At 45.6% G+C, this 27,534-nt stretch overlaps 1 protein-coding gene across 1 annotated transcript in view; it reads right to left on the minus strand.

Annotated features, from left to right (window-relative positions):
* The window catches only part of prdm16 (PR domain containing 16), a 912,386-nt gene that overhangs the window by 72,376 nt on the left and 812,476 nt on the right, over positions 1–27,534 (minus strand). The window contains exons 6-10 of the mRNA XM_070860995.1: positions 18,112–18,214; positions 15,071–15,269; positions 12,921–13,068; positions 9,049–9,202; positions 564–1,944 (exon numbers count right to left, since the gene is read on the minus strand). Of these exons, the coding sequence (XP_070717096.1) occupies positions 564–1,944; positions 9,049–9,202; positions 12,921–13,068; positions 15,071–15,269; positions 18,112–18,214 (1,985 nt within the window). The remainder of the gene's footprint in view (positions 1–563; positions 1,945–9,048; positions 9,203–12,920; positions 13,069–15,070; positions 15,270–18,111; positions 18,215–27,534) is intronic.

Below are 27,534 nucleotides of genomic sequence, written 5' to 3' on the forward strand. Positions count from 1 at the left end.
ACTCCTGCACCTATTGTCTATGTTTCTACGTTTCTATGTTTCACACAGGCCATCATGCATCACACATCATGCAGCATTTGACACTTGAGCAGGAAGTAACATTCATTTAGAAATTTCTCTCCACTTTTATCCCCTGTCCTGTAGGCAGGCGACTGACTTGGGTACAGCTCCCGTGGGCAGCAGAGGGTCCGCCAGTACTTTGCCCAGGTGACCGTTACTGATGTCTGAGCCATTGCAGTGAGTGGAGGCAGTCTGTCCCAACTGTGGAGAACATTACAGCCAAATATGCTGCTGTCGTCCCTGCCACTCTCCTCCCCCTCCCAACGAACGCACACCCCTGCTCAGCTCACACCTCAGTGGGAGTTTGTGGGGGTGGGGTTGCCGGCATCAGTGGAACTCTATCTCAGCTTCAGAAGACAAAGGGAGAAAAGTGAAGGCTGCACCAAGCCCTAAAGAAAAATCTGCACAAACATTTCCTAATTAAAAAAAAAATAGATCAAGCTGAAACAGTGCTGATGTCCTCTGAAAGAAGGGATAATGTGTACTGTAGGGTCTACGAATACCTGTAGATGGGATCCATGAAAAAGGGTGACGGCTTTGCATAATGAAAGGGTTGCTGGTGCGGCATCTTGGGAAGCTCGTCGTTGAGCATCACCTTGCGGTCGCCGAACACATGGTTCTTCCTGGGCTCTCCCGGGCCATTCTGACTGACACGGCTGCGGCCGCTGATGCTCAGGTCCAGCGGCTGTTCCTCCCCAGAAAGTGCAGACGCCATGAGCTTGGATGTTGGGAGGGACTTGGCTTCTTTCCGTTTCGTGGTGAGGTCAAAGGGCGACTCTGTGCTCGCACTCCCACTTTTCTGGTGCTCCCTGGGCGACTTGGGCTCGTTTTTCACTAGCAGGTTGGGATTGAGGTTTCGGTCCGTGAAAGGGTATATGGAATGTGGGAAGTTTGGGAGGAGCTGGAATGGAAACATTGAGTGGTATGGAAGCGACCCCATTTTCTTCTCTTGCATTCCCATGAATCCAGTGCCAAAGTACTTCTCTGCGATTGAAGCAATAGCCTTAATGGAATCATTAGCAGCATTGGTCGGTAGATTCTGCTCATCTGGAGGAGGAAAGAAGGAATGTTGGGATGGAAGATACGTTCGCTCATTAATTTCATTGGTAGAATTGGTGGAAACTGAAGTGACTTTGTCGGTTGCTTTGGCCGCTAGATTGGCTTTCTCTTTCTTTTTATCTCGATCACTCTCCATGTCACTGTCCAGATCAGACCCAGTGCCCGTGGTTGTGTCTAGGTCAGTCCCACTCGTCGTGTTGATGTCTTCAAAGTCGCTACCTTCTGATAAGTCACTGTTTTTTACTTTGTTTTTCTCTGCGTAGCAATTTTCGGATCGGATGTCAGATTTTTCTTCTAAAGGGGCAACTTTGTCGTTAAAGGTCGACACGAGGGAAGATGCTTGTGACACAGAGGGAGTCCCCATGGGGCTTTGCACACTTCCATCGATATCATGATTTAAGCAGCCTTTCAACAATGCATTGCTTGGTAATAGAGGGGGCCTGGGATACAAGGAATGGGGGAAGAGCCCTGGGAAACCTGGAGCAAGAGCTGGAAATGCAGCTGTCGGCGGGAAGGGCAATCCTGTTGGGTGTGGGCGTGAGGGAAAGTAATCATTGAACCCCAGGGAACTATGGTTAAGAGTGGATGCAGGTTTCGATTTGTCCAGCATGGCACTGGGAGTGAGTGGCAGGCCTTGAGGGAACATAGAACTGGGATTGTAATGGTTCTTGCCTTCGCAGAACCTGCGGTGCTTGTTCAATGAGGAGGTTGTGCTGAACATCTGGCCACAGTCTTTGCACTTTATCTGCGTCCGGCAATCGGCATGCATCCGTTTATGTCGACAAAGGTTGGAGAATTGGGTGTACGATTTGTGACAGACTTCACCTGCAATTGAATACAAAGCAGAGATGTAGCTTAAATCATACACCATTCTATCAACATGGGCCACTTGAGTATGCAGGAGGACTTAGAGAGTGCCTCTACAGTGATATTAACTGCCGCCTACCCAAGTCACTTGCCTGGGTAGGTGTTTAGACAGATTACACCCCTAGCTAATTGCCATTGCCATTTTTTTGCCATTGAGTTCCTGAAAGGAAACACCCACCATAATTGGAGATAAGCTGAAAGGTCACTCGCCATTACAGATCACCAACTGAGCAAAGGACACAAGTGCTGGTCCTCATTTTGTTTTTTAATAATGCATTTTCATTTACGCACTCACGCAGGAACGTGAACATTGTAAAGTGATTTGAAGAAAATAAAATCTCATACTTTTTGGGCTATTTCCAATAAAGGGAAAAGGAGAGCTGGAATGCACAGAATGTCCTGGGCACGGTTCAGTAACACAATAAAACTCAACTGGATCACCCCAAAAGAAAGAGGTAAAGAACAAGACTCGGCTAACTTGAAAGAATCTCCACCATATTTCTAAAGATAGACCCTAGGACAACACCACAGTGCAATGAAGAAAACGAATATAGTCAATGTTCCACCTTATATGCTTGATATGTTGCTTTATAGTTTTACATTCACATCATTTTTCAGTTACGAAGTGTAAAATGAACTCTATGGGATTTTATTTCTCCTGTGTGCTATGTTTAATGCATTGGTTAATGTGTTTACATAAAATGCTGTCTGCACTATTTTAATGAACTCTATAATGGAGCTTGGAGAGGAGGGATTGTTTTTTTTGGTGTATTTCACTGCACCCTGTCTCTCCCTGGTATCAAATGCGTCAAATGGCACACAAAGGAATTTAATGAAAGCAGGTTAACCAACATACAAGAAGTAGTGATTAAATGCAATCCGTTTATAACCAGACATACAAAAAATGTAAAGGGAAGAGCAGTTGCAAATTAAATTCCCAAATTAAATGTTGATTTTTGTTTGGTGAGGGCAATTGAAAAATGGCCAGCTTTGTTAATAAGGAAACAGAAAAAGAGATATGACCAGGGCTTAAAAATGAAGTGAGCGGGGAGATACTTCGTGGTAACACTGGTTATGGGTGACAATACACTCCTGCGCTTCAACAGCTATACAAAAAAAGGTTTCTTACCATCACTCTGTGTCCATGCTTGTCCCTGCCTCCTATCTGTCAATATCATACAGATAAATACAATTACAATATAATCAAACCAATTCTAAATCCTCTCATACTAACTTACACTAAGCACTGTCACAGTGAGACACAGCAGGCTGTTAGCACTTGCAGCAGTAGGGACACAGTACACTGTATGTACTTTGAAATCTATATCCCCCCATTCCCAATCAGATTACCACTGCCATTGCCCACCCTTCAGCCAAGAAGCTGTAACACTCCAGACTGTGAACTCTTGTGAGTTTGTATTGATGGAGATAACTAACTGGCTGAGTACAGGATGTTCCTCTGCATGGTGGTGGGATTGCTTGCAATTGGGATTTTCCTCTCTTCCCCTAACCCCTTTACCCCTCCCTCCCTAAAATGGAGATCTCAATCCTATGCAACACAACCATTAGAGTGTTGCCAGGCTCCAACAATAGTTGAGTCTGAGATTTAAACTGGGGCCCTCTGAATGACAATCCAACGTTCCACTGCTATAGCTACCAAGCCAAAATATTTTTAAAAAGCAACAAGTTTTTAACTAATATGAAAGGATAATTGTATGAATTGGCATCCCTAGTGCAGAGTGTCGCGAATTGAAGGAAAATCAAAGGAAGTGCACATGGAATTTCCTATGAATGCTTCCCTGCAAGCCAGGAACAACCATTTGTAAAATGACTCCTTATATGTATAAAGGGTTGGTTATCATAATCTACTTCCTCCATTTTGCTTTAGTGTAGAATATCCCAGAATTCTAATCCAATTTTAACACAGTCTATTTCAATTATCCTGATTATGTGGATTCTTCAGTGATATGTCCTTAATAATGGCCATTGCTGATTTGCTATTGTACCTCCTTTCTATTGTACCTCCACCAAGCTGCGCCAAGATTGACTAGTTTAATTTGAATTGATCACTAATCTCATTGTTATGCACAAACTAGAGTGTCACTGTCCATAGAAGCAATTCAAAGTTTTAGAAGAACACGGAGAGAAATTAAGCAAGTTTATGGAATGTCTAAATAAATTAAGTGGTTGTCATGTTTATGTGTATATAATATATATTATGTGTATATGATATATATAAAAAAAAATCTTACATTTGTGCATACTTCCTGGATACATAACTTGATTTGCTGTTTGGAGTTTTGGTCACACTTTTTGTGTCAGCTCTTTTTCCCCCACTATAAATTCATCTATTCACATTTATAATGGGTGTTCTCAATGGAAACTCATCACTCCGATCGCACAATCTGGCCACCGGGCACCCACAAACAGCTCAAAATGCTTTCTGAAAGCTTTTTCTTTCTCCATTTTTTCCCCTCAGTAACTGAAATTTCTATTGTGCAATTGGTAGACTGTATTTTTTAAATACATATAAGCATGCACACGCACACACAGAGTCCATCTGTTTAAAAATTGCACCCACTGTAAATTTTACCTGAATAAAGATTTTCAATTTTGCCCACTAGCTTTTGTTCAAATAATTTTGAAAAACTTCTGAGCAGAAACTGCCAGCAGCTAAACAGAACTATTCTCAGTACAACTGAGTGAACACTACTGAGGCATCATGTGAAATTAGGTACACTGTACATGCCGTGGCTGCACAAGCCAAATTCAGCTCACAGAGTTACAGCTCTACACAAAATGATCAAGTCCGAGTCCAGGCTTCTGGGAGAGGTTGAGGCTTTCAAGTAAAATCTTTTATGATGGCATTAGAGACACAAAAGTCAATTCACTGGATAATTTTAGTCATGTAGTTGTGAAACATGTAATATTTATTTTGTTTCAATCTTTATTTTGGACAATAGACATTTTAGTTGCTGAAGGGAAAAAATGGTTGATGAAAAGCAGGATTGCAGAATCAGGGTGACGAGCTTACGTCAGGAAAATACATTATAAATGTGGACATGTCAATTTATAATGACAAAAAATGTGTGAACTGGAAGACAAGTTGTGCAGATAGGAAGTGCACACAGATGTTAAGAATTTTAATAATGATCAGTAAGATAGATATACCTCAATGGATGGACCTGGAGGTGGATTCCCCAATGCCACTTGAATGTCTCAGGATCACCAACTACTTTCCCCACAAGTTGACTCCCACGCTAATCATGACAACACAACATCCACTAGAGGTCAATTGCCCCACCTCATGGTCCACTTCGAGTGAACAGGGGTGAAAGTAATCTTGGGTGGTAGCGTAAAACGGGTAATACCCCGCTTGATTTTTCTTTTCTATTGACTTCAATCAGGGGCTGTCGATGTTCTATCACCCGCTTTGCGCTGCTACAGAAGATGAATTTGACCCCCCCAATATGTCCTGCATCATATGCTGAATGGTGACAAGATTACAAAATAGAACTATTCTCTTACAGCTTTGCTGCTCTCCTCTTTTCTTATAGAATACCCACTGGACAATCCCCTCGGTCTGTGATTGACCTTCTGGCTACGTCATTAGTTCATGGACAGCAGGGTTAGCAACCGCAAAGTTACAACAAAACCAAAAATATCTTGACAGGGTCTCACGTCTTTGAAAAGTACACTTCTAATAAAAGAGTTGTCACTTGTTGGAGCTCAAAAGGTTTTCAGCTGGCAACTCAGTATGGATGGATGTTTTACGACTTGAACTGGTGCCGATCTCTCACATGCATGCTCACCCCAGTCACCGTTGCCAACAGTTCCACTCAGAAGCACACCTCAGTGGCAGTGCCTTAATCTGCCAGATCCATTTCTGACATTGCCCACTTGGCTTAGTTAAACACACAAGACGGTGAAGCCAGTACAGTTGAGTGACCTCTCAGCTTATCAATAGTTGTACATTATAGCACCGACTCTTATTCTTAAGTGACCCTTTTAATTATTTGTCATGAATCATATCAACACGATCTAATAAAATAATATCACTAATAGCACTAATGCACCTGGGGAATACATTTCATAAACAAAACAAGAAAAGAGCATTTATTCGCAGTGTGTTTGGAGTTAAGAATCCAATAATACTCCTGAAATTGGATGATGATTTGTAGGTTGCAGTGTTTTGTAAATCCTTCACACTGTGTCAAATATTGAACATGTAGCTGGGTTGTCACATGGTAGAATACATGCTGTGTTTGGGGGGTGGGGTGAAGGAACATTATCCGGTCAAAGCAGATGGCACATGATTCTTCGCCTGGCCTATGCCTAAATGCTCAAAGTGATCAAATGTTCCAGCTCTCCAGTGCTAATAGCTCTCACTTGGGTGAGTGTAACGTTAACCCTGCCTGGAAGCAGGCCATACATCTGCCCTCTTGGCTGCAGTAGTGTAAGCCAGGCAGACACAGGATGAGCTAAAGTTACAGAAAGAAAAGAGGAAACCTACCCCAAGAGAAACAAAAATCTTTGAAATTTATATTCTGTCCAATTTAATCTTAGTTGATTCAAAATGCCAAAAATGAAATGGAACAGTTATTTCCCATGGAAGTGAAATATGCTTGAGCACAGGAGTTAAAATTGGGGCATCTGTAAGGAAGGTCATCTGATCTCTGTCCTATAATCATCAGACTTCTATATTTCTCTATATTTGTTGCTACATGGTAATATAAAGATAGTTTCTGCAATGAGTGCAAATGAGTAGCTGACACTTACTTTTAGAAATTAGAACAAGGCATCCCTGGGAGTGTGCCAATATTTGGAAGAAGACCCTACAAGTGTGTATGGATTCATTGGGGGGTCCCTGGAATAGTGTTAGCATTGGCTGGGGGATCCTGTGAGTGCGTCAATATTTTGCAGGTCTCCCACACAGAAAGGTTTGAAAATCTTAATGTTGAAAACTAGATTACGTAGAAAAATATTCAATTTGTAGGTATCTGTACTTATGTATGGCTATGCCACTCATAAAAAAGGAAAATATATAAAAAACAAATAAGAGCAAAGACATACACAGTGAACAAGAGTATTACTGATGCAACTGACCTTTGCTATGATACTGTACATATGAGTTGACTAAACCCTCTAATGCAAACAGGGTGTGAATCGTAGTTATTAATGCACTATTAAGGCTTTTATAATCAATGACATCTATCAGGGGTGGCCCAGACATATAGTCATTATTTGCTAGACCAGTCCATCCAATTTCCCAAGTCACCAGCAACTACTGGTGTCACACCAGTCTCTCAGGTGGGCAGTGGCCATGTTCTCTTGTACCAGTTGCCCAGCAGGGAATGGATCATATAACAGGCTCCCAGCTGACCAATAGCTCTGGTGGTAGTGAGAAAGATTCCCAACTAAATTGGAATCCCAACTTCAGCCAAGTTTAAAAAAAAATGTCCTGCCCATAGCAGGTTTCGATAGCTTTCAGGCCAGGACAGCTGACTGAAGCACTTCACAGTAGCAGGGAACAATGCGAACAACTCCACCCACATAAGCCCACCAGCTATTTAACAGTCCCAGGTGAACATGATGGAGAAATAGGTGATGGTCACCATCCGCTCCAGTGGGTGAAGGAGAAGGTGGGACATCAGTTGACAGCGCCGACACTGAACAATGGGGCGAGGACGGAATCAAGGGCAAATATAAAGTCAAAGAGGAAAAGGAAGATCTCCAATCGACAGTGCTACTTTCCAGCTGCTGCAGAAATAGTCAACATCTGCTTTTATTCCCTGCTTGACTTGGAATTTGGGAGGAAACAGACTCTTGCCAGTAACACCAGGCTCCGTGTGGATGAAATGAAAAGTGACAGCTTCCATATATTTAGTTCAACTCTGCAGAGCAGCTCCAGGTCCCAAAAGGTCAGTCTCCCAGGAGGGGCGACTAACACAAATACAAACGCCCCAGTTTGCAAATTCTTCATAAAGGATTTAGTCTATCCCTACATACCAGCCTATCACTGCAAATTATCACTTTTAGCACTGAAATTAATCAGAAACTTATCAATGACACGATGAGTAATAAGTTGGCACTGCTGACAGTATGTGGCAAAACCTTATGAAAACTTTTGCACAGAATCTTATCTCCGAGCACTAATGGATTTGAGATGGCAGACAGGCCAGTTATCAGAAAATGCATTTAGTTTCTAATTTGTAATGACTGATGTGAAAATCTGGAGAAATGAGTAAGTACGGTCAACTCTTTGTAAATAATGGGATTGGTGTAATGGCTGTCTGGTACTAGCCAGAGGTATATCGGCAGATCAAAGTTCTCTTGGTCCACATTGGGCAGCCATTTTAGTTTCAAGAATGGGTCTTAACCACTCACATTTCAAAGGCGGCCTTTATCCAGTCAACATAACAGTATGTAAAGTCATAAATTTGAGTTGGCCGTAATGCCACTTTGGTCAAATAGCCAATACTTTGGCCTTTTCACTGTCATGGGCAGTCATTCACGGCCTGGTGAGCGTAAAAGCGGGGAATCCCAGCCTAACTGTCTCGGCTCAGAAGTGAAGGAATGCCACTTGGCTGAAGGTGTTCAGCCTTTGAGGAACCCTAATGTGAGTCAACCCCTTCAGGGAAGAAATGTGTATAGGGAGTGGGGGGGATCATGAATTGTGGGTGGGGAGAAGCATATTTTACAGGTAGGTGATTCACCATCGGATTATTTCAAAATCGTCCAAACTACAAGGGCGTTTGATAGAGTTCACAAGCTCAGATAAAACGTTTTGGTGGCGAAAGGAAGCATTTAATTGCAATTTAGCTGAATCCAAAATCTGAAAGGATGTAAAGTGGTAACAAGGGAGCAAGGCAGCTAATGAAAAAACATGGAGCTGGCACGAGTGTTAACAGAGAAAATAAAATTGACCTTTAAAAAGGAGAGAGGTGGCAGGACTGCACTGTGTACTTGGACTTAGTCATAAGACTGGGGAAAGTGATTAGATGTCGGAATACATAGGACACGGCAATTATACATGAAGATAAGATAGATGCGATAACTCACAGGTGAAAGGCTTAATGCTGCTGTGTATGTGCTTGTGCTGTTTTAGTCCAGATGAGGTGGCAAAGGTTTTTCCACAGTCGGGGCAAGCGTGTGCCCGGGCTCCCACATGCTGAGACCTGATATGCCGTTGGAGGTTGCTTGGATCGGTGAAGACCTGACGTACAGGAAGGAGAGAAAACAAAAAAAAAAGAGAAGTCATTGGAAACCTGTGCAAAGGCCTGTCAAAGGGGACAGCCCTGGTCCCATGTATCGGAGATCTCTTTTAAACAAGAACAATCATTATCACAATGGATCCTCGATATTGGCTAAATACTAGAATGCAAAAAATTTGCAGGGCTATGGAGAAAGAGCTGGGGAGTGGGATTAATTGAATAGCTCCTTCAACAAGCCAACACAGGCACGGTGGGCTGAATGTCCTCCTTCTGTGCTGTGTGATTCTGATCCCATCTGCACCTCGATTATCTGCACCTGGATTAATTGTCCAAAATTTTGCAGGAGTCAGGATCCTGTTTTGCACAAACCAGTTACAATGTAATTGAATATTTTACAGTGATACATCACAGACTTTGGGCCCTTGATCCAGCAGGATAGGCGGCTGTTCTCTATATGTTCACTGTCTGGTAAAATTTACTACCTATGCGGTTCTGGTACATAGGTCTGCGTCTGCTGGACCAGCAGGAGTCAGGCAGCCAACAATTTTTCCACAATGTCTCATTTTTTTTAAAAGAATGGAACAAGGCAGCTCATCGCTGCATATGGTGAGAACTTCATTACATAATCCAAATAGAGTAATCAAAGCTGGAATCTCACTAAGTGTGGGAGGGCTCTCGATTATCAGCTAATGGGGGAGAGGTTGTCTATTATGGAAGCTTCATTGACAACGATTGATACTTCATTACCCTTGCGATCAGGCAGTAATTATCACACCTGGCTTCAGTTAGTGGCAGCGCATTGCAGGCTAAGGTCTGAAGCATAAAGGGTAACTCCAGGGATAGCAGAGGTCCTCAAACTCCCACTGTGTAACAGTCTGGAAATTACACAAGTTATGCTCAATCTCACAACAACAACTTGCATTTGTATAGTGCCTTTAATGTAGCAAAACATCCCAAGGCACTTAACAGGAGCGTTATCAATAGAACATTTTTGACACTGAGCCACAGAAGGAGATATCAGGACAGATGACCAAAAGCTTGGTGAAAGAGGTAGGTTTTAAGGAACATCTTAAAGGAGGAGAGAGAGGTAGAGAGGTTTAGGGAGGGAATTCCAGAGCTTCATGCTAAGGCAACTGAAAACACGGCTGCCAATGGTGGAGGGATTAAAATCGGGGTTCCGTAAGAGGCTAGAATTGGAGGAGCGCAGAGATCTCAAAGGGTTGTCGGGCTTCCAAAAGGGAATTGGATAAGTACCTGAAGGAAAAACAATTGTAGGGCTATGGGGAAAGGGCGGGGGAGTGCGACCTAGCTAAAGTGCTCTTGTAGAGAGCCAGCATGGGTTTGACGGGGCCGAGTGGCCTCCTTCTGTGCTGTAACCATTCTATAATTCGATGATTCTATGGAGGAGGTTACAGAGATAGGGAGGGGGCGAGGCTATGGTGGGATTTGGAAACAAGGATGAGGATTTTAAAATCGAGGCGTTGTCGGACCGGGAGCTAGTGTAGGTCAGCAAACACAGGGGTGATGGGGGAACGAGACTTGGTGCGAGTTGAGATACAGGCAGCAGAGTTTTGAATGAGCACAAGTTTATGTGGGGTGGACAATGGGAGGCCAGCCAGGAGAGCATTGGAATAGTCATGTCCAGAAGTAACAAAGGCATTGATGAGGGTTTCTGCAGCGGATGAGCTGAGGCAGGGTTGGAGTCGGACGATGTCATGGTGGTGGAGGGAGGCAGTCTTTTGTGTTCCAACATTGACTGCACTTCAAAAGTACTTCATTGGCTGGGGATATCCTGAGGTCGTGAAATGCACTATAGAAATGCAAGTCCTTTCTTTCTTTGTGTGTGAAGGAAGCAGTGTTGCATTGGAACACTTCATTGGGCAGTGCAAGGTCAAACGGTACTTGAACTACTGACAGTGGGCAGTCCCACCTGAGGTAACAAAGAGCTCCTTTTCCCTCCCTTTTACTCAACAGAAAGACAACACAATCTAACGCTCTGCTCACTGCATCACTTGATAAGAGTACACTTCTGTTTGATTTAGTAAAAACTCAAACAGTGGAAAGAAAGTGCTTTGTTTTTTTAAATTCAAAAACTGGCTTTCAATCTTTTGTTTGCCCTTGTATTCTTTCCTTTCTCATGCACTTTGGCAGCACTCCATTCCCCACCTCCCAAACCCACCTGATGCAGAAGGAATTTTTGACTTGGGATCGAAGGATGACTGTTTAGCAACTATATAAACATATTTGAATTGTGGTTGCTCAGGATAAAACGAGGATCGGTTTTAACCTTGCCAATTTGCAACAGATGATATCAGCACAGGTTTCACCTGCAGTCCTGATACGAGGGAGTTCCAGGCAGTGATATCCTGCCTGGAACTCCCTACAAATCGTTAACGTCAGAATTTGACCGAGCGACCCACTCAGCCCTGTTACAGACACAGGCCGCAATGCCACAGTTAGTCCTGATCCAGACGCAGCCCATCATCATAGGCAGTCCCTCAACATCGAGCGCAGTCTGGTCAGTTACAGTCATTGCCAGTACCATCACAGACACAGGCTGCAATGTCACAGTTCCGTTGTTGTGGGTTCAAGTCCCATTCCAGAGACTTGAGCACAAAAATCTAGGCTGACACTCCAGTGTGGTACTGTGGGAGTGCTGCACTGTCAGACGTGCCGTCTTTCAGCCGAAATGTTAAACCGAGGCCCTATCTGCCCTCTCAGGTCGACATATGGCACTATTTCAAAGAAGAGCAGCGTAGTTATCCCCAGTGTCCTAGTCATATTTAACCCTCAATCAACATCACTGAAACGGATTATCTGGTCATTATCACATTACTGTTTGTGGGGGCATGTTTTGCACAAATTGGCCGCGTTTTCTACATTACTACAGTGACTACACTGCAAAAGTATTGAATTGGCTGTAAAGCGCTTTGGGACGTCTGGTGGTCGTGAAAGGCGCTACATAAATACACGTCTTTCTTTCTATTGCAGATACCCGCAATAAATCAGTCGCTTTCTAGGCTCTCTGCAACAGTACAGCCGTTACATCTCCTTGTCCAGTGATGCCAGTTGTATGTAAATGGATTTCATCAAAATTTTATTGCACATTTTTCCAAAATTATCTGCGGTACAAGGAACAAGTTCTGAGCTATGTGGTACAACTGAAGTCTAGTTGATCTAAAGGAGATATGGAGGCGAAATGTATCACTTCTCAGATTATGCCCATTAAACAAATCCCATCAGTGAGGATTTCAATTCATTTGCTAGAAAAATATAGTGACATTGCCAATAATCAGAACCCCAGTTAACCAGTACCTCCAGTAACCTGAATCCCATCAAGCAGAACTTCCATTATGTTTTTTTTAAAATTCGTAGCCAATCGTTCCAATTCTTTGTCAAATCACAAACGCCAGAGGTCACCTTGCACACATCAAGGATCACTCTGCGCCAATGCTCTTAGCCAAAAGGCCTAGAGCCACTGCACCGTTCCTGGAAGTACTGCAATACCAGGTTCGTGCCATGGAGGTGGATGGGTCAGGCCCCCCACACACCTCCGTGGAGGTGGATGGGTCAGGCCCCAGAACTTCCATTAGTCAGAATCTCAGCTAACCAGCTTCAATTGTACCATTTTAACTCAAGATACCATTTTAATGCAAGAACTAATAACTGTATAAACAATGAGGCAATGAAAGGTTTGGCTCTTCTTACCTTCAACCTTACCTTATCACAATTTTCACACTCAAAGCGTTTGCCACTGTCATGTGACATTTGATGGCGAATCAGATTGGATTTCCAGTTGAAGGCCTTCGGACATTGGTCGCACTTATATTCGCGTTCCTCGCTGTGAATGATCATGTGTTGCTCCAGGCTGCACGGACAGGAGAGAGGGGACAGAGAACCCTTAACTTAGTATTAAGTGTCAGCACAATGTGGAACAGTTTTTATATATCCTTAAAAAAGAAAACACACACCAGCTCTCCCGCTAATTCAATGGGTAACGGCGTCGCCCTCTTTGCTACTGAGACCAGATAATCCCAGATTCAATCTTTAGTCTGTGCTGAGTTCACTGCTTTCAGTCAGGGTAGTAGCTGGGGTGCTACAGTCAGTCTCAGCGGCCCTGGGCTATAAATCCTCCACAGTGCCAGTTGGAAAGTGTCGACGTATGGCTGCCGGGATGAGCACAGGATTGGGCTCAGCATTAACGCCCCTCATGGTTGACTAGCCCACTGTGGGGCTCACACAAGCAGTGCGGCCACCTGCACTGAAGGTACCAGAGATCTGTGATGGCATGCGTAGTTGAATATCCAATTGACACTCACTCTTTTGGGCATGAGTTGGGGAGAAAAATAGGTGGAATAAAACTATATATCAAGCCAGAGCCTAACACTAAGGGGGGAAAGAAATCATAAAGTGCACAGAACAAAAGTGCAGGTTGTAACTTTTCGAATCAAATATTTACCGAATAAGGAGGGGTTTTACTGACCCAGCACTAAGATAAGCAGTTAACAGACCGAGATTTCCAATCAGGGAGCCATCCATTAGCGAGTGAGCTGCAGGCTGCATTTACGAACGGCAAAATCATTCACTTCACTAATATATTCTCATTATTAACATCTTTAACTAAACAGACTTCCAGGAAATGACTGTTAAGGACATTGCAGCTTCTACAAACACTACCCATTTACAAATAACTTCCCTCCCTCTCCCCACCCCCCCTTTCTCCCAAGTCCACTTGAAAGAGGATGGGAAACAAAGCTTGATCTCGCTAAATTACTGGAAGTTGCATCACCGAGGGACAAAAGCTTTTCAAATGAATTCCAATGGCACAGATAAACTACAGTTAACGAACGTTTAATAGAACACAACTCAATTAGTGAATGAATAGTTGTATTTAAATTGTACCGAGTGATAAGAATTTAGTGTACATCATAAATCTGAAAGTCCTACATTTGCACAAAGGTTTTTTAAGTACATATGTAAGGACAGAAATTGCGGTTGCCTCTGTTGTCACCAGAATGAGTAACTCAGAGTTAACATCTGCGTTAAAATAGCATAGATTGGAATTGGGTGCTTCGAATGGACGCACTAGAGCAGAGCTGATCGCAGACTCTGCCCTATAATAAATAAAGTTACTCTAACGCTTCTAGTGGGCTCTCTCTGACAAGTAATGGGACAACAAGGCAGTAAAATGGTGTCTAAGAGTTAAATCAGGAACACTACTTCAAGTTAAAGAGTGATGGTGGGACGAAGGGATTCAAACTCAGAACTGATATCTTCTTCACAAGGAATGGACTTCCAGGGAGGGTTGTGGTGGCAAGAACCCTGGAACCATCTAGGAAGCATGTGGATACTGCGATGGGGAGAGGGGAGGGTCTTTCTACAGCAGCCAGGAATGGGCCAGCTCATCCGTATCTACCATGGGATGTTCCTGTGAGTAGTGCTTCGCTGACCTTGCACCTGTAAACTCTGTCTAAACAGGAGAATAACATACTGGCAGCAAGCTTACCTTCCTTCACGATGGCCTCTACTGTTGAAGGAAAATGCGCAGCATGTTAAATTCCTTAAACAACAATATCATATGCTACGTTTAAAAAAAAGGAAATGGGGATGACTTGTGAAAATGGCTCCAAAGATAAATGGCGAATATTGCCAATCTGAAGGGAGATTAAACGTCCACCTGTCCTTCCTCCTGCAGGCACTGCCGGAGCCATTGTGCGTATCTGACACGGGCACAGCTGTGGTCTGCGAGCAGCCTCAGCGCACTGCAGCAAGTGGCTGCTCCCACAGGCGACACCAGCAGTGCCACTGGCGGCGAAGGGGCGAAACCACCACCTTTGCCGGTCCCAGCCTGCCGTCCGACGGGCGCGTACCTGTACTCGTTGGGGAATATCCGATCGCAGTCCTTGCACTCGTGGAGCTGCCCGCCGTCCAGCTGGCTCTGCTTGAACTCCTCGTTGATGGTGCTGAAGATGGCGTTAACGTTGTTGCAGGCGTAGGCCTGGTGCCGTCGCAGTGCCACCTTCGAGCGGAATAGCTCGTCACAGTCTCCGCATCGGTACCTCTGCTCCTCTGCTGGGGCCGTGGGCCAAGGAAACGCGCGAGAAGAGATTTAAAAAAAAAAAAAGAGTCAAAGTGTTTAGCAGAGAGCCAGTTAAAATTGCGCAGAAAACTGTTCAGGCTGATTGCTGAGAGGGCCTGCACTGTATAATCATAAATTATTGCAGCTCAAGTTCAAACAAATTAAAGAAAGGGAGCAGCTATTATTGAGTTTACGAGGCAGCATCCTGATCTCGGTGCCAAGTCAAACAATCCACTGGATGCTGTAAATTTTCCAGCATAACAACTGGTGTGGAGGGGTCAGGTCTGCCTGGGCTCTGCCCCCACACCTCTCACTTCAACAGGAGTCTCCCCAGTAACCCCCACCCTGCCGCCCCCACCCTCAGCGACGCTGTCAGTGTGTCTCCACTCTCCTCAACAGCACTTGGGACAAAGCAGGAATGCAAGAGAAAAAAATAAATCGGGCCCTAATGGCTTTCAAAAAAAAAATAAGGAGCTAAAGAGAGCAGAGTTATGTGCCCTTTGCACACTAATCCGTGAAGCCAGCTCCCCCAGAGACAGGACACTGAGCAGCTTATTCAAACTTCATGCTGGCTGTACACAGGCCACCTTTTACTCTTCCTGTTCCACACCATCGTCTCTTCTCCTGCCAGAGTTTTTTTTTCTTTAGATCCTGATTTTCTTCCCTCCTGTCCTGAAAGTGCAGACTGCCAACTCTGCCAGAGGTTTATGGCACACCGCCCTCCAGTGCCTCTTGCACAAGCCTTGACAGGTGAGTGGTGGCATCGCAGCCAAGGTCAAGGCCAACGCCAAGCTCTGGCCCAATATCCAGCCGTATGCACTTTCCATGCGGGGCCCATTGGATCGCAGCCAGGTGCAGGAATCCCTCTCTTTCCCCCCTCCCGAACCCAGACGTGTTGAGGCTAATTGTAGCCATTCACCAGCTAACTTAGCACAGACGGGGAATGGGACGTAGGCTCTTCCTGGTCTGAACAACTCAGTAACACCAAGGGGTGCATGTATCCACTGAGCCACAGTGGGGTTAAAATCCTTTCTAAATAAAAAGCATTCTGAAACTTGCTAATGCTCAGCTAAGCATCGATCCCAGCTTTAAGAAACTCAGGCACCAAATGCCAGACAATAAGAAAATTGGCTGCCATGTTTCCCTGAATTAAACACTTCAAATAGTACTTCATTGGCTGTAAAGCGTTTTGGGACGTCTTGAGGTCATGAAAGGCGCTATATAAATGCAAGTTCTTTCTTCTTTCTCTACCCTGAAGTGCCTCGATGTCTCATCACCAGATTAAAATTATGAGGCTGGAGAGGAGAAAACTGGGAGGAATAAGACAGAAGCAAAAAAATAACCTGGGGTGGAATTCCCTGCGGTGAGTTGACCAAAGCTGGATTTCCATTGCAAACAATGTCCAGCTGGAAAAGCCCCTCTCGCCACAGACTGACCAGGCTGCTGCTGTACCACAGTTGGGTGCTGGGAATCAGAAATCTGGGCTAACCGATCATTCAATTTCCCCTCCTTTTCTCCAAGGGGAAGAGAGAGGTGGGGTGGGGGGGGGGGTGGGGTGGGGGGGGGGGCGGGGAAACGGAGCAGTGGCACAAAGGGGAAGACCTTCTCTCAGCAACTTCTCAGAAGATGGCCGAGCCACTGTTTGGGGACACTGGAGCAGAGCGACCACATTTTGCGCTTCAGTTACATTCTTGTCTTTGAGATTCACGATCATATGGAGAGGCACTGCACTGTCTCACTGCGATAAGATACAGAGGCACTGCACTGTCTCACTGCGATAAGATACAGAGGCACTGCACTGTCTCACTGCGATAAGATACAGAGGCACTGCACTGTCTCACTGCGATAAGATACAGAGGCACTGCACTGTCTCACTGCGATAAGATACAGAGGCACTGCACTGTCTCACTGCGATAAGATACAGAGGCACTGCACTGTCTCACTGCGATAAGATACAGAGGCACTGCACTGTCTCACTGCGATAAGATACAGACACACTGCACTGTCTCACTGCGATAAGATACAGAGGCACTGCACTGTCTCACTGCGATAAGATACAGACACACTGCACTGTCTCACTGCGATCAGATACAGAGGCACTGCACTGTCTCACTGCGATAAGATACAGACACACTGCACTGTCTCACTGCGATCAGATACAGAGGCACTGCACTGTCTCACTGCGATAAGATACAGACACACTGCACTGTCTCACTGCGATCAGATACAGAGGCACTGCACTGTCTCACTGCGATAAGATACAGACACACTGCACTGTCTCACCATGATCAGATACAGAGGCACTGCACTGTCTCACTGCAATAAGATACAGAGGCACTGCACTGTCTCACTGCGATAAGATACAGAGGCACTGCACTGTCTCACTGCGATAAGATACAGACACACTGCACTGTCTCACCACGATCAGATACAGAGGCACTGCACTGCGTCACTACAATCAGATACAGAGGCACTGTATTGTGTCACTGTGCTCACATACAGAGGCACTGCATTGTGTCACTGCGATCAGATACAGAGGCACTGCACTGTCTCACTGCGATAAGATACAGAGGCACTGCACTGTCTCACTGCGATAAGATACAGACACACTGCACTGTCTCACTGCGATAAGATACAGACACACTGCACTGCGTCACTACAATCAGATACAGAGGCACTGTATTGTGTCACTGTGCTCACATACAGAGGCACTGCACTGTGTCACTACAATCAGATACAGAGGCACTGCACTGTCTCACTGCGATCAGACAACAGTAAACATCAACTAATTCATATTGAATGAGATGTGTATGATTTATTAACAAGCCTTACCATCAAGGTTTGGTGGCATTGTCCCATCAGGATAGACACCGTCCTTCATAAAAACGAGGAGCTCGTCGCCCGATTTAACCTCTTTAATTACTTTATAGTAAATCTGGAAACAAGATTAAGAATAGAATTAATATAGACTGCTAAATAAACAGGGATTCCGTAGATTTACAGTGATTAATACTGTTACTCCATTACTACAACTCCCGTTCACAGGGCTGGAACATGAACCACAGCCCTGAACATCATTCTGACTCATTTATCCACAATTGTGTTCCAATTCAAAGTGAAAAGTTCTCTTGATTCACGTCACACTCCTCATATGTGGAAGCATTAAGTGAAGTCTGAAATTCAGACAAACCATTCTCCGCAATTAAGGTATAAGAGACTGTGATAGTGCATATTCCAAACGCTTACGAACAAGTATTGAAATATCAATCAGAAAATGTTAACTGGTTCACTGCTTGAGGCTGAACTTGTAGCTGTCATTTTGAAGCCTGCTGGTTCTCAAACTGGCATCAGTGACAAAGGCATTTGGTTTACAGACTAACTCAGTAAAACAGGCCTTAGTCACAACCACCATTTTGAAAATTCCAAAATGTTGGCTCCGACTAACACAGAGCCACTAAAGGACTGAACATGGTAACAGTGTAATATGTCCTTACTATACAGTATAAATGCACACGAGGCCCATACTTGAGAGAAGGTCACTCTGTGACCAGTAACCTTTATTAGCCAGCACTGAAGTGGAGAAGATGGGTGGAGCTTCCCCTTTTATACCTGAAAGTCCAGGTCCAGTCCCACAAGTTCACCATCTAGTGGTCAGTGTTCTCACGGTGTACAACTTAGGTCAGTTTATATATGGATTACAATGACAGTTGAATACATGACACAGTGGGTATCAGAGATGGAAGCCTGATATTAAAAGAAAGCCTCTGTTCAGCCAGTGGCCAATTCCTGTGCGTTGGTGGTGTGGCTCGTATCTGCAATGGGGAAGACGCAATGGTGGTTTATGGTGCATTGCCCATCTGTGACAGAGTCTGTGGCTCTCGTATTGGACTGTTCAGCCACCAAAGAACTCACTTCAGGAGTGGAAGCAAGTCTTCCTCGATTCCGAGGGACTGCCTGTGATGCTGATGATGACGCACTACACTCCAACCAACTGGGGCTCAGGCTCTTGATCGACAGGCCAAAGAAGAGAAACAAGAGTTCTGAGCTGGAGCCCTCTGGAGCAGATGGTGAAAAAAGGGCAGCAAAGGTGCCAAGGCCATTGACTGTGAATTGAGGATGGCATTTGATGAGAGGGAAGAATCCATTTTTTGCATTGTACCATTTAGCACTGTGTGCTAACAGTTACCATGTTTCTATTCATCAACACCTTTAAAGCCTTGGGGAGAGAGACAACAGAACCTTGTCCTGCCTGCCGTTTTGAGCTTCTTGCAAAGGTACAATTTAATCATGGGGGCAATACTGACAATGCCATACCTTGTGCAAGCCTTCTGCGTGATGGTGCTGCGGAGGAGACAATTGATTCGACGTCATCGCATGAGGAACCTCAGAGCATGTAGGATGATGGGCAGGAGGCCTTACCCGCATCGGGTATATCGAGGCAGGCGTTCATACCTGCACCTAAGTGATGCAGACTGTGTCAGAAGACTGCGTTTCCACAAAGGAGTTGTAACTGAGATCTGCGAGTTAGTAAAAGCAGACCTGCAACCTCGAAGCATCAGGAGGACTGCTTTATCAGTTGAAGTGAAGGTTACAGCTGCACTTTCATTCTATGCATCTGGATCATTCCAGGCCACAACTGGGGATGTGTTCGCCATTTCTCAACATGCATTCGGCAGGTGGCGGCTGCACTATATGCCTGGAGGAATGGCTACATAAAGTTCCCCATGACCGCCCAGGCAATGCGTGACAGGGCTGTGGGCTTCTCCAGGATTGCTGGCTTCCCAAAGGTACAGGGCTACATTGATTGTACCCACATCACCTTGCGAGCACCTTTGGAGGATTCCGAGATATACAGGAACAGAAAAGGCTTCTACTCCGTTAATGTGCAACTCGTATGTGACGACATGCATCGCATCATGTCAGTTGATGCAAGATACCCTGGGAGCACCCATGATGCGTTCATCCTACGCGAGAGCACTATATCTGCCATGTTTCAGCAGCAGCCAGAAGGGCAGAGCTGATTACTGGGAGACAAAGGGTACGGCCTCGCCACCTGGCTCATGACACCCCTACATATTAACCCGGACGGAAGCTGACTGGGAATACATCATGTCGCACATTGCGATGCGCAACATAATAGAGAGGACCATTGGCATCTTGAAACAGCGTTTCCGATGCCTGGAGCATTTCGGAGGCTACTTGCAATACTCCTCTGAGATTGTCGGTCAGCTCAGTGTTGTGTGCTGCATGCTGCATAACTTAGCCATCATGAGGCAGCAGCAGCTGGTAGTAGAAGATCCATCTGAGGTGAGAGTGGCTGATAATGAGGAGGAAGATGCAGAAGATGAGGAGGAGGATGAGGAAGTCATGCAACTACCTGAACCCGGAGCACGATGGCAGAGGAGGGCGGGCCGTTGTGCCCCTTTAACGATTGCTCGAGCCTTGCCCTGGCAGCTCATCCGTGAACGCTTTGCTGCCTGAAGGCTCAGCGGCAACTATTCCAAATGGACCATGTTTACTGTTTGGACCTGTTCTGTAATGTTGTGTTGTGTTGTGTTAATGGAACAAATAATGGAAATGTTTCTTCTTTACTTCAAAAAGTTGTGTTAATAATGGAACAAATAATGGAAATGATTCAGTTATAATTTAAAATATATTTTATTCAAAAGTTTGAACAAACTTTTGTTTGTACTTAACTTAACTTTAATAAAAATATTCTTGTATCAAACTTTAAAGTTTTCATTTAAGGTCACTTACAAACGCTAAGATCACGTAAAAACTTTAAAATCACTGACAAACTTTTAAACTTGTAAATTTACATAACTTACAAAAAACTTTTAATTTGAGAACAGTTACAACAGTAACAACAATAATAACAACAAAAACAACAGCAAAGAAAGGCTGCATCTATCTCTCCTCCACCTTATTCTCAGACCGCCCGCTGCGCTGGGTCTTATTTTCTCCACCCCTGCCCACAGGCGGTGGCGCAACACTTCTCGGGTTGGTACCAAGCTTATTCTTTCGAACATCTTGGGTAATACGCACTTCTTGATTGGGGGGACGGGGGTGGGGGGGGGGGCGGCAGCCAGTCATGTGGAAGGCCCAGCTTGGGCCTCTTCAGAGGCTGGTCTGGGGATTGGAGTGGGACTGGCAGTTGATTCTTTCAATGGCCGCGGGGTCTGGGCATGTTCCCATATTGCAGCAGCTAACTCTGACATTCCCTCCTTCATGTGCCCTGACAGTGTGTCAACTACCTACAACATTCCCTCCCTCATGTTTGCCGACAGTGTCTCAGCTACCTGTGACATGCCCTCCCTCATGTTGTATTACAGTGTGTTAACTACCTGCAACATTCCCTCCCTCATGTGCCCTGACAGTGTCTCAGGTACAGCAAGTGATCAAGAAGGCCAATGGTATCTCGCCCTTTATTGCAAAGGGGATGGAGTATAGAAACATAGAAAATAGGTGCAGGAGTAGGCCCTTCGGCCCTTCGAGCCTGCACCGCCATTCAATAAGATCATGGCTCATCATTCCTTCAGTACCCCTTTCCTGATTTTTCTCCATACCCCTTGATCCCCTTAGCCGTAAGGGCCATAACTAACTCCCTCTTGAATATATCCAATGAACTGGCATCAACAACACTCTGTGGCAGGGAATTCCACAGGTTAACAACTCTCTGAGTGAAGAAGTTTCTCCTCATCTCAGTCCTAAATGGCCTACCCCTTATCCTAAGGCTATGTTCCCTGGACTTCCCCAACATCGGGAACATTCTTCCCGCATTTAATCTGTCCAGTCCCGTCAGAATCTTATACGTTTCTATGAGATCCCCTCTCATCCTTCTAAACTCCAGTGAATAAAGGCCCAGTTGATGCAGTCTCTCCTCATATGACAGTCCAGCCATCCCTGGAATCAGTCTGGTGAACCTTCGCTGCACTCCGTCAATAGCAAGAACGTCCTTCCTCAGATTAGGAGACCAAAACTGAACACAATATTCCAGATGAGGCCTCACTAAGGCCCTGTACAACTGCAGCAAGACCTCCCTGCTCCTATACTCAAATCCCCTAGCTATGAAGGCCAACATACCATTTGCCTTTTTTACCGCCTGCTGTACCTGCATGCCCACTTTCAGTGACTGATGAACCATGACACCCAGGTCTCGTTGCACCTTCCCTTTTCCTAATCTGCCGCCATTCAGATAATATTCTGCCTTTATGTTTTTGCCCCCAAAATGGATAAGCTCACATTTATCCACATTATACTGCATCTGCCATGCACTTGCCCACTCACCTAACCTGTCCAAGTCATATTGGCGTCCTCCTCACAGCTCACACCAGTTTAGTGTCATCCGCAAACTTGGAGATATTACACTCAATTCCTTCATCTAAATCGTTAATGTATATTGTAAAGAGCTGGGGTCGCAGCTCTGAGCCCTGCGGCACTCCACTAGTCACTGCCTGCCATTCTGAAAAGGACCCGTTTATCCCGACTCTCTGCTTCCTGCCTGCCAACCAGTTCTCTATCTGCGTCAGTACATTACCCCCAATACGCTTTGATTTTGCACACCAATCTCTTGCGTGGGACCTTGTCAAAAGCCTTTTGAAAGTCCAAATACACCATATCCATTGGTTCTCCCTTGTCCACTCTATTAGTTACAGCCTCAAAAAATTCCAGAAGATTCGTCAAGCATGATTTCCCTTTCATAATTCCATGCTGACTTGGTCCGATCCTGTCACTGCTTTCCAAATGCGCTGCTATTTCATCCTTAAAGATTGATTCCACCATTTTCCCCCACTACTGATGTCAGGCTAACTGGTCTATAATTACCGTTTTCTCTCTCCCTCCTTTTTTAAAAAGTGGTGTTACATTAGCTACCCTCCAGTCCGTAGGAACTGATCCAGAGTCGATAGACTGTTGGAAAATGATGAGCAATGCATCCACTATTTCTAGGGCCACTTCCTTAAGTACTCTGGGATGCAGACTATCAGGCTCCGGGGATTTATCGGCCTTCAATCCCATCAATTTCCCGAACACAATTTCCCACCTAATAAGGATATCCTTCAGTTCCTCCTTCTCACTAGACCTACTGTCCCCTAGTACATTCGGAAGGTTATTTGTGTCTTCCTTCGTGAATACAGAACCGAAGTATTGGTTCAATTGGTCTGCCATTTCTTTGTTCCCCATTATAAATTCACCTGAATCCGACTGCAAGGGACTAATCTTTTTCTCTTCACATATTTATAGAAGCTTTTGCAGGCAGTTTTTATGTTCCCTGCTAGCTTCCTCTCGTACTCTATTTTCCCCCTCTTAATTAAACCCTTAGTCCTCCTCTGTTGAATTCTAAATTTCTCCCAGTCCTCAGGTTTGTTGCTTTTTATTAGCCAATTTATATGCCTCTTCCTTGGTTTTAACACTATCCTTAATTTCCCTTGTTAGCCACGGTTGAGCCACCTTCCCCGTTTTATTTTTACTCCAGACAGGGATGTACAATTGTTGAAGTTCATCCATGTGATCTTTAAATGTTTGCCATTGTCATGTGTTCAACTATCATTGTAACCCATGTATAAGCTGACCTAAGTTGTACACCTTGAGAACATTGACCACAAGGGGGTGAATTTGTGGGACACTCCTAACCTGGACTTTCAGTTGTAAAAGGGGAAGCTTCAGCCACCTTCATCACTGGAGGTCTTGGTAATAAAGGTAACTGATCACAGAGTGACCTTCTCTCAAGTATGGGCCTCTTGTGCATTTATACTTTATAATAAGGACATATCATTGGCAACGAGAAACTTGGATTTAAACCTTGTGAGCATGGCCACTAGCAGCACAGAAGAGAGGTACTGTGTTGGTGATGATTGGGACGACTTTATTGAGAGACTACAGCAAAGACTACACTAAGGAATGGTTGGGACAGGATTTAGCCGACAAACGCAGGGCTCATCTGACGGTTTGTGGATCCAGAACGTACTCCCTGATGAAGGACCTTCTAGCGCCAGAAAAGTCGGCGGACAAGACGTTCGGAGAGCTCAGTAAGTTGATCAGGGAACACCTTAAACCAGCGAGCAGCATGCACATGACGAGACACCGGTTTTACACGCACCGGCGGCGAGAAGGGCAAAGCATTCCTGACTTCGTGGCAGATCTCCGGCGACTGGAGAGCCTATGTAAGTTCCCAGATGCATGCAAAGCGGAGTTGCTGCTAGACTTTTTTTATTCAGGACATCGGGCACGCTGGGGTTTCCAGGAAACTGATTGAGACCAAAGACTTGACCTTGGAAGCAGAGGCTCTGATAGCCCAGATATTTATCTCAGGGGAGGAAGAGACCAGAATGATGTTTGACAAAAATTTTGGCTCAAATGAGGCAAACGACCAGGGAGTCAAAATTGTTAACGTGGCACACAGTTCTCTAGGCAGACAAGGGCAATCGGACATGACCCGGCATGTAGTCAAACCCAAAGGGGGAATTCAACAGAAACAACGGCTAGCTGAATGGCGATTCATGCCATCGCAATGGACAATGCGGCCAGTAATGGGGCCATCAACACCTGTTAATGGTGCGCTTAAGGACAGTTACAGAGACATTCAGAGACGATCGACTGGTAATGGACCTTTTGTTTCCAACAACGAGGCCTCCAGTTCATGCTGGAGATGTGGAGGTAAACACCCAGCCAGAGCTTGCAGGTATCAGCAATATACCTGCAGAAACTGCAACGTCAGCGGTCACTTGGCGGGTATGTGCAGGAAGCCTGCAGCCAGGCTGATGTACGAGGAGGACGGGCCCGATGTAAGCCCTACGAGGCCAAATGAATACTGGGGGAAATCGCTGGAAGCTGAAGTTCAGCGAGTTCATGTGGAGCACATATACATTTCATATACCAGGACGCCACCGATAATGATGGAAGTGCTCCTCAATGGCATCCCAGTATTAATGGAGCTAGACACGGGGGCCAGCCAGTCCCTGATGAGTATCAAACAGTTCGAAAGGTTGTTGGTATCCAAGGCCAGGAGGCTAAAATTATTGCCGATTGACGCACAGCTACGGACATATACAAAGGAGATCATTCCGGTGCCAGGCAGCGTCACGGAAGTCGTGACCCACAAAGATTCGGAGAACAGGTTGCCATACTGGATTGTCCCGGGGGACGGTCCCGCACTACTGGGGAGGAGTTGGCTTGCTGTCATGAACTGGAAATGGGGCGATGTCAATGCAATTTCTTCTGTGGAGCGAGTATCATGCTCACAGGTCCTGGAAAAATTTGACTTATTATTTCAACCCGGCATCGGCACTTTCATGGGGGCTAAGGCAGTGATTCACATAAACCCAGACGCCAGGCCAGTACACCACAAGGCCAGAGCGGTGCCGTACTTGATGCAGGAAAAGATAGAATGCGAATTGGACCGCCTGCTGAGGGAAGGCATCATCTTGTCAGTCGAATTCAGTGACTGGGCGAGCCCGATCGTGCCGGTGCTCAAGGCGGATGGGTCGGTCAGGATATGTGGTGATTACAAGGCCACCATCAATCGGGTGTCACTCCAAGACCAGTACCCGCTACCAAGAGTGGAGGACCTCTTTGCGACGCTATCTGGTGGCAAACTTTTTTCAAAATTGGACCTGACCTCAGCTTACATGACCCAGGAGCTGGCGAGTGAGTCGAAGAAGCTGACCACCATCACGACACACAAGAGGTTGGTTGAGTATAACAGATGTCTGTTCGGGATTCGTTCGGCCGCCGCGATCTTTCAGCGAAATATGGAAAGCCTCCGCAAGTTGATTCCAAGGATGGTGGTTTTTCAGGACGACATCCTCATCACGGGTTGTGATACTGAAGAACACCTCCACAACCTGGAGGAGGTGCTACGCAGACTGGACCGGGTAGGACTGCGACTGAAAAAGGCGAAGTGCGTCTTCTTAGCTCCAGAGGTAGAATTCCTGGGGAGCAGGGTAGCAGCAGACGGGATCAGACCCACTGCGTCCAAAACGGAAGCGATCCAGAGAGCATGCAGACCCCGCAACAGGACGGAGCTGCGTTCGTTCCTGGGGCTCCTGAACTATTTTGGTAACTTTCTTCCCAAATTGACCACGCTGTTAGAGCCGCTCCATGTGCTCCTACGCAAAGGTCGCGATTGGGTCTGGGGGGACAGCCAGGAAAGGGTTTTTGACAGAGCACACAACTTGTTATGCTCCAACAAACTGTTGACGTTATATGACCCGTGTAAGAAACTTGTTCTAACGTGCGATGCGTCGTCCTATGGGGTCGGGTGTGTGTTGCAGCATGTGAATGCCAATGGTCAGTTACAGCCGGTAGCTTATGCCTCCAGAAGTCTGTCCCAGGCAGAATGGGGCTACGGGATGGTAGAAAAGGAAGCGCTAGCATGTGTATATGCCGGAAAAAAAAATGCACCTGTACCTGTTTGGCAGGAAATTTGAGCAGGAGACAGATCACAAACCTCAAACGTCCCTTTTGGCCGACAACTGGGCCATAAATGTGAACGCATCGGCCCGCATACAAAGGTGGGCACTCACGTTAACCGTCTACGACTATACAATTCGGCACAGACCGGGCACTGAAAACTGCGCCGATGCACTCAGCAGGCTCCCACTAGCCACCACTGAGGGGGCAACTGAGCATGATGCTGAGATGGTCATGGCTGTTGAAGCTATCGAAAGCGAAGGCTCACCTGTGACAGCCCGTCAGATTAAAGTCTGAACAAATAAAGACCCACTACTGTCTTTAGTTAAGGAAATGTGTCCTGAATGGGGACTGGGCAGCCACGTACAGGGCATGCCCTGAGGAATTTAAACCGTTTCATAGGCACAAGGATGAACTCTCGATTCAGGCCGATTGCCTACTGTGGGGGAACCGAGTAATCATGCCCCAGTTTGTCAGAGAACTTCACAATGAGCACCCGGGCATTGTCATGATGAAGGCAATTGCCAGGTCGCACATTTGGTGGCCAGGGATTGATGCAGACCTGGAACTTTGTGATCGCAGGTGCAACACATGTGCTCAGCTGGGCAACACACCCAGGGAAGCCCCCCTTAGTCCCTGGTCCTGGCCCGCGTGGACTACGCAGGTCCTTTCATGAGAAAAATGTTTTTGGTTGTAGTAGATGCCTACTCCAAATGGATTGAGCGTGCCATTTTAAATTCAAGCACATCCTCTGCCATGGTAGAAAGTCTACGGGCAATGTTCGCCGCCCATGGTCTACCAGATGTCTTGGTCAGCGACAATGGCCCGTGCTTTATAAGCACTGAA

This window comes from Pristiophorus japonicus, chromosome 18 (genome assembly GCF_044704955.1).
Source record: "Pristiophorus japonicus isolate sPriJap1 chromosome 18, sPriJap1.hap1, whole genome shotgun sequence".
NCBI lineage: Eukaryota > Metazoa > Chordata > Chondrichthyes > Pristiophoridae > Pristiophorus > Pristiophorus japonicus.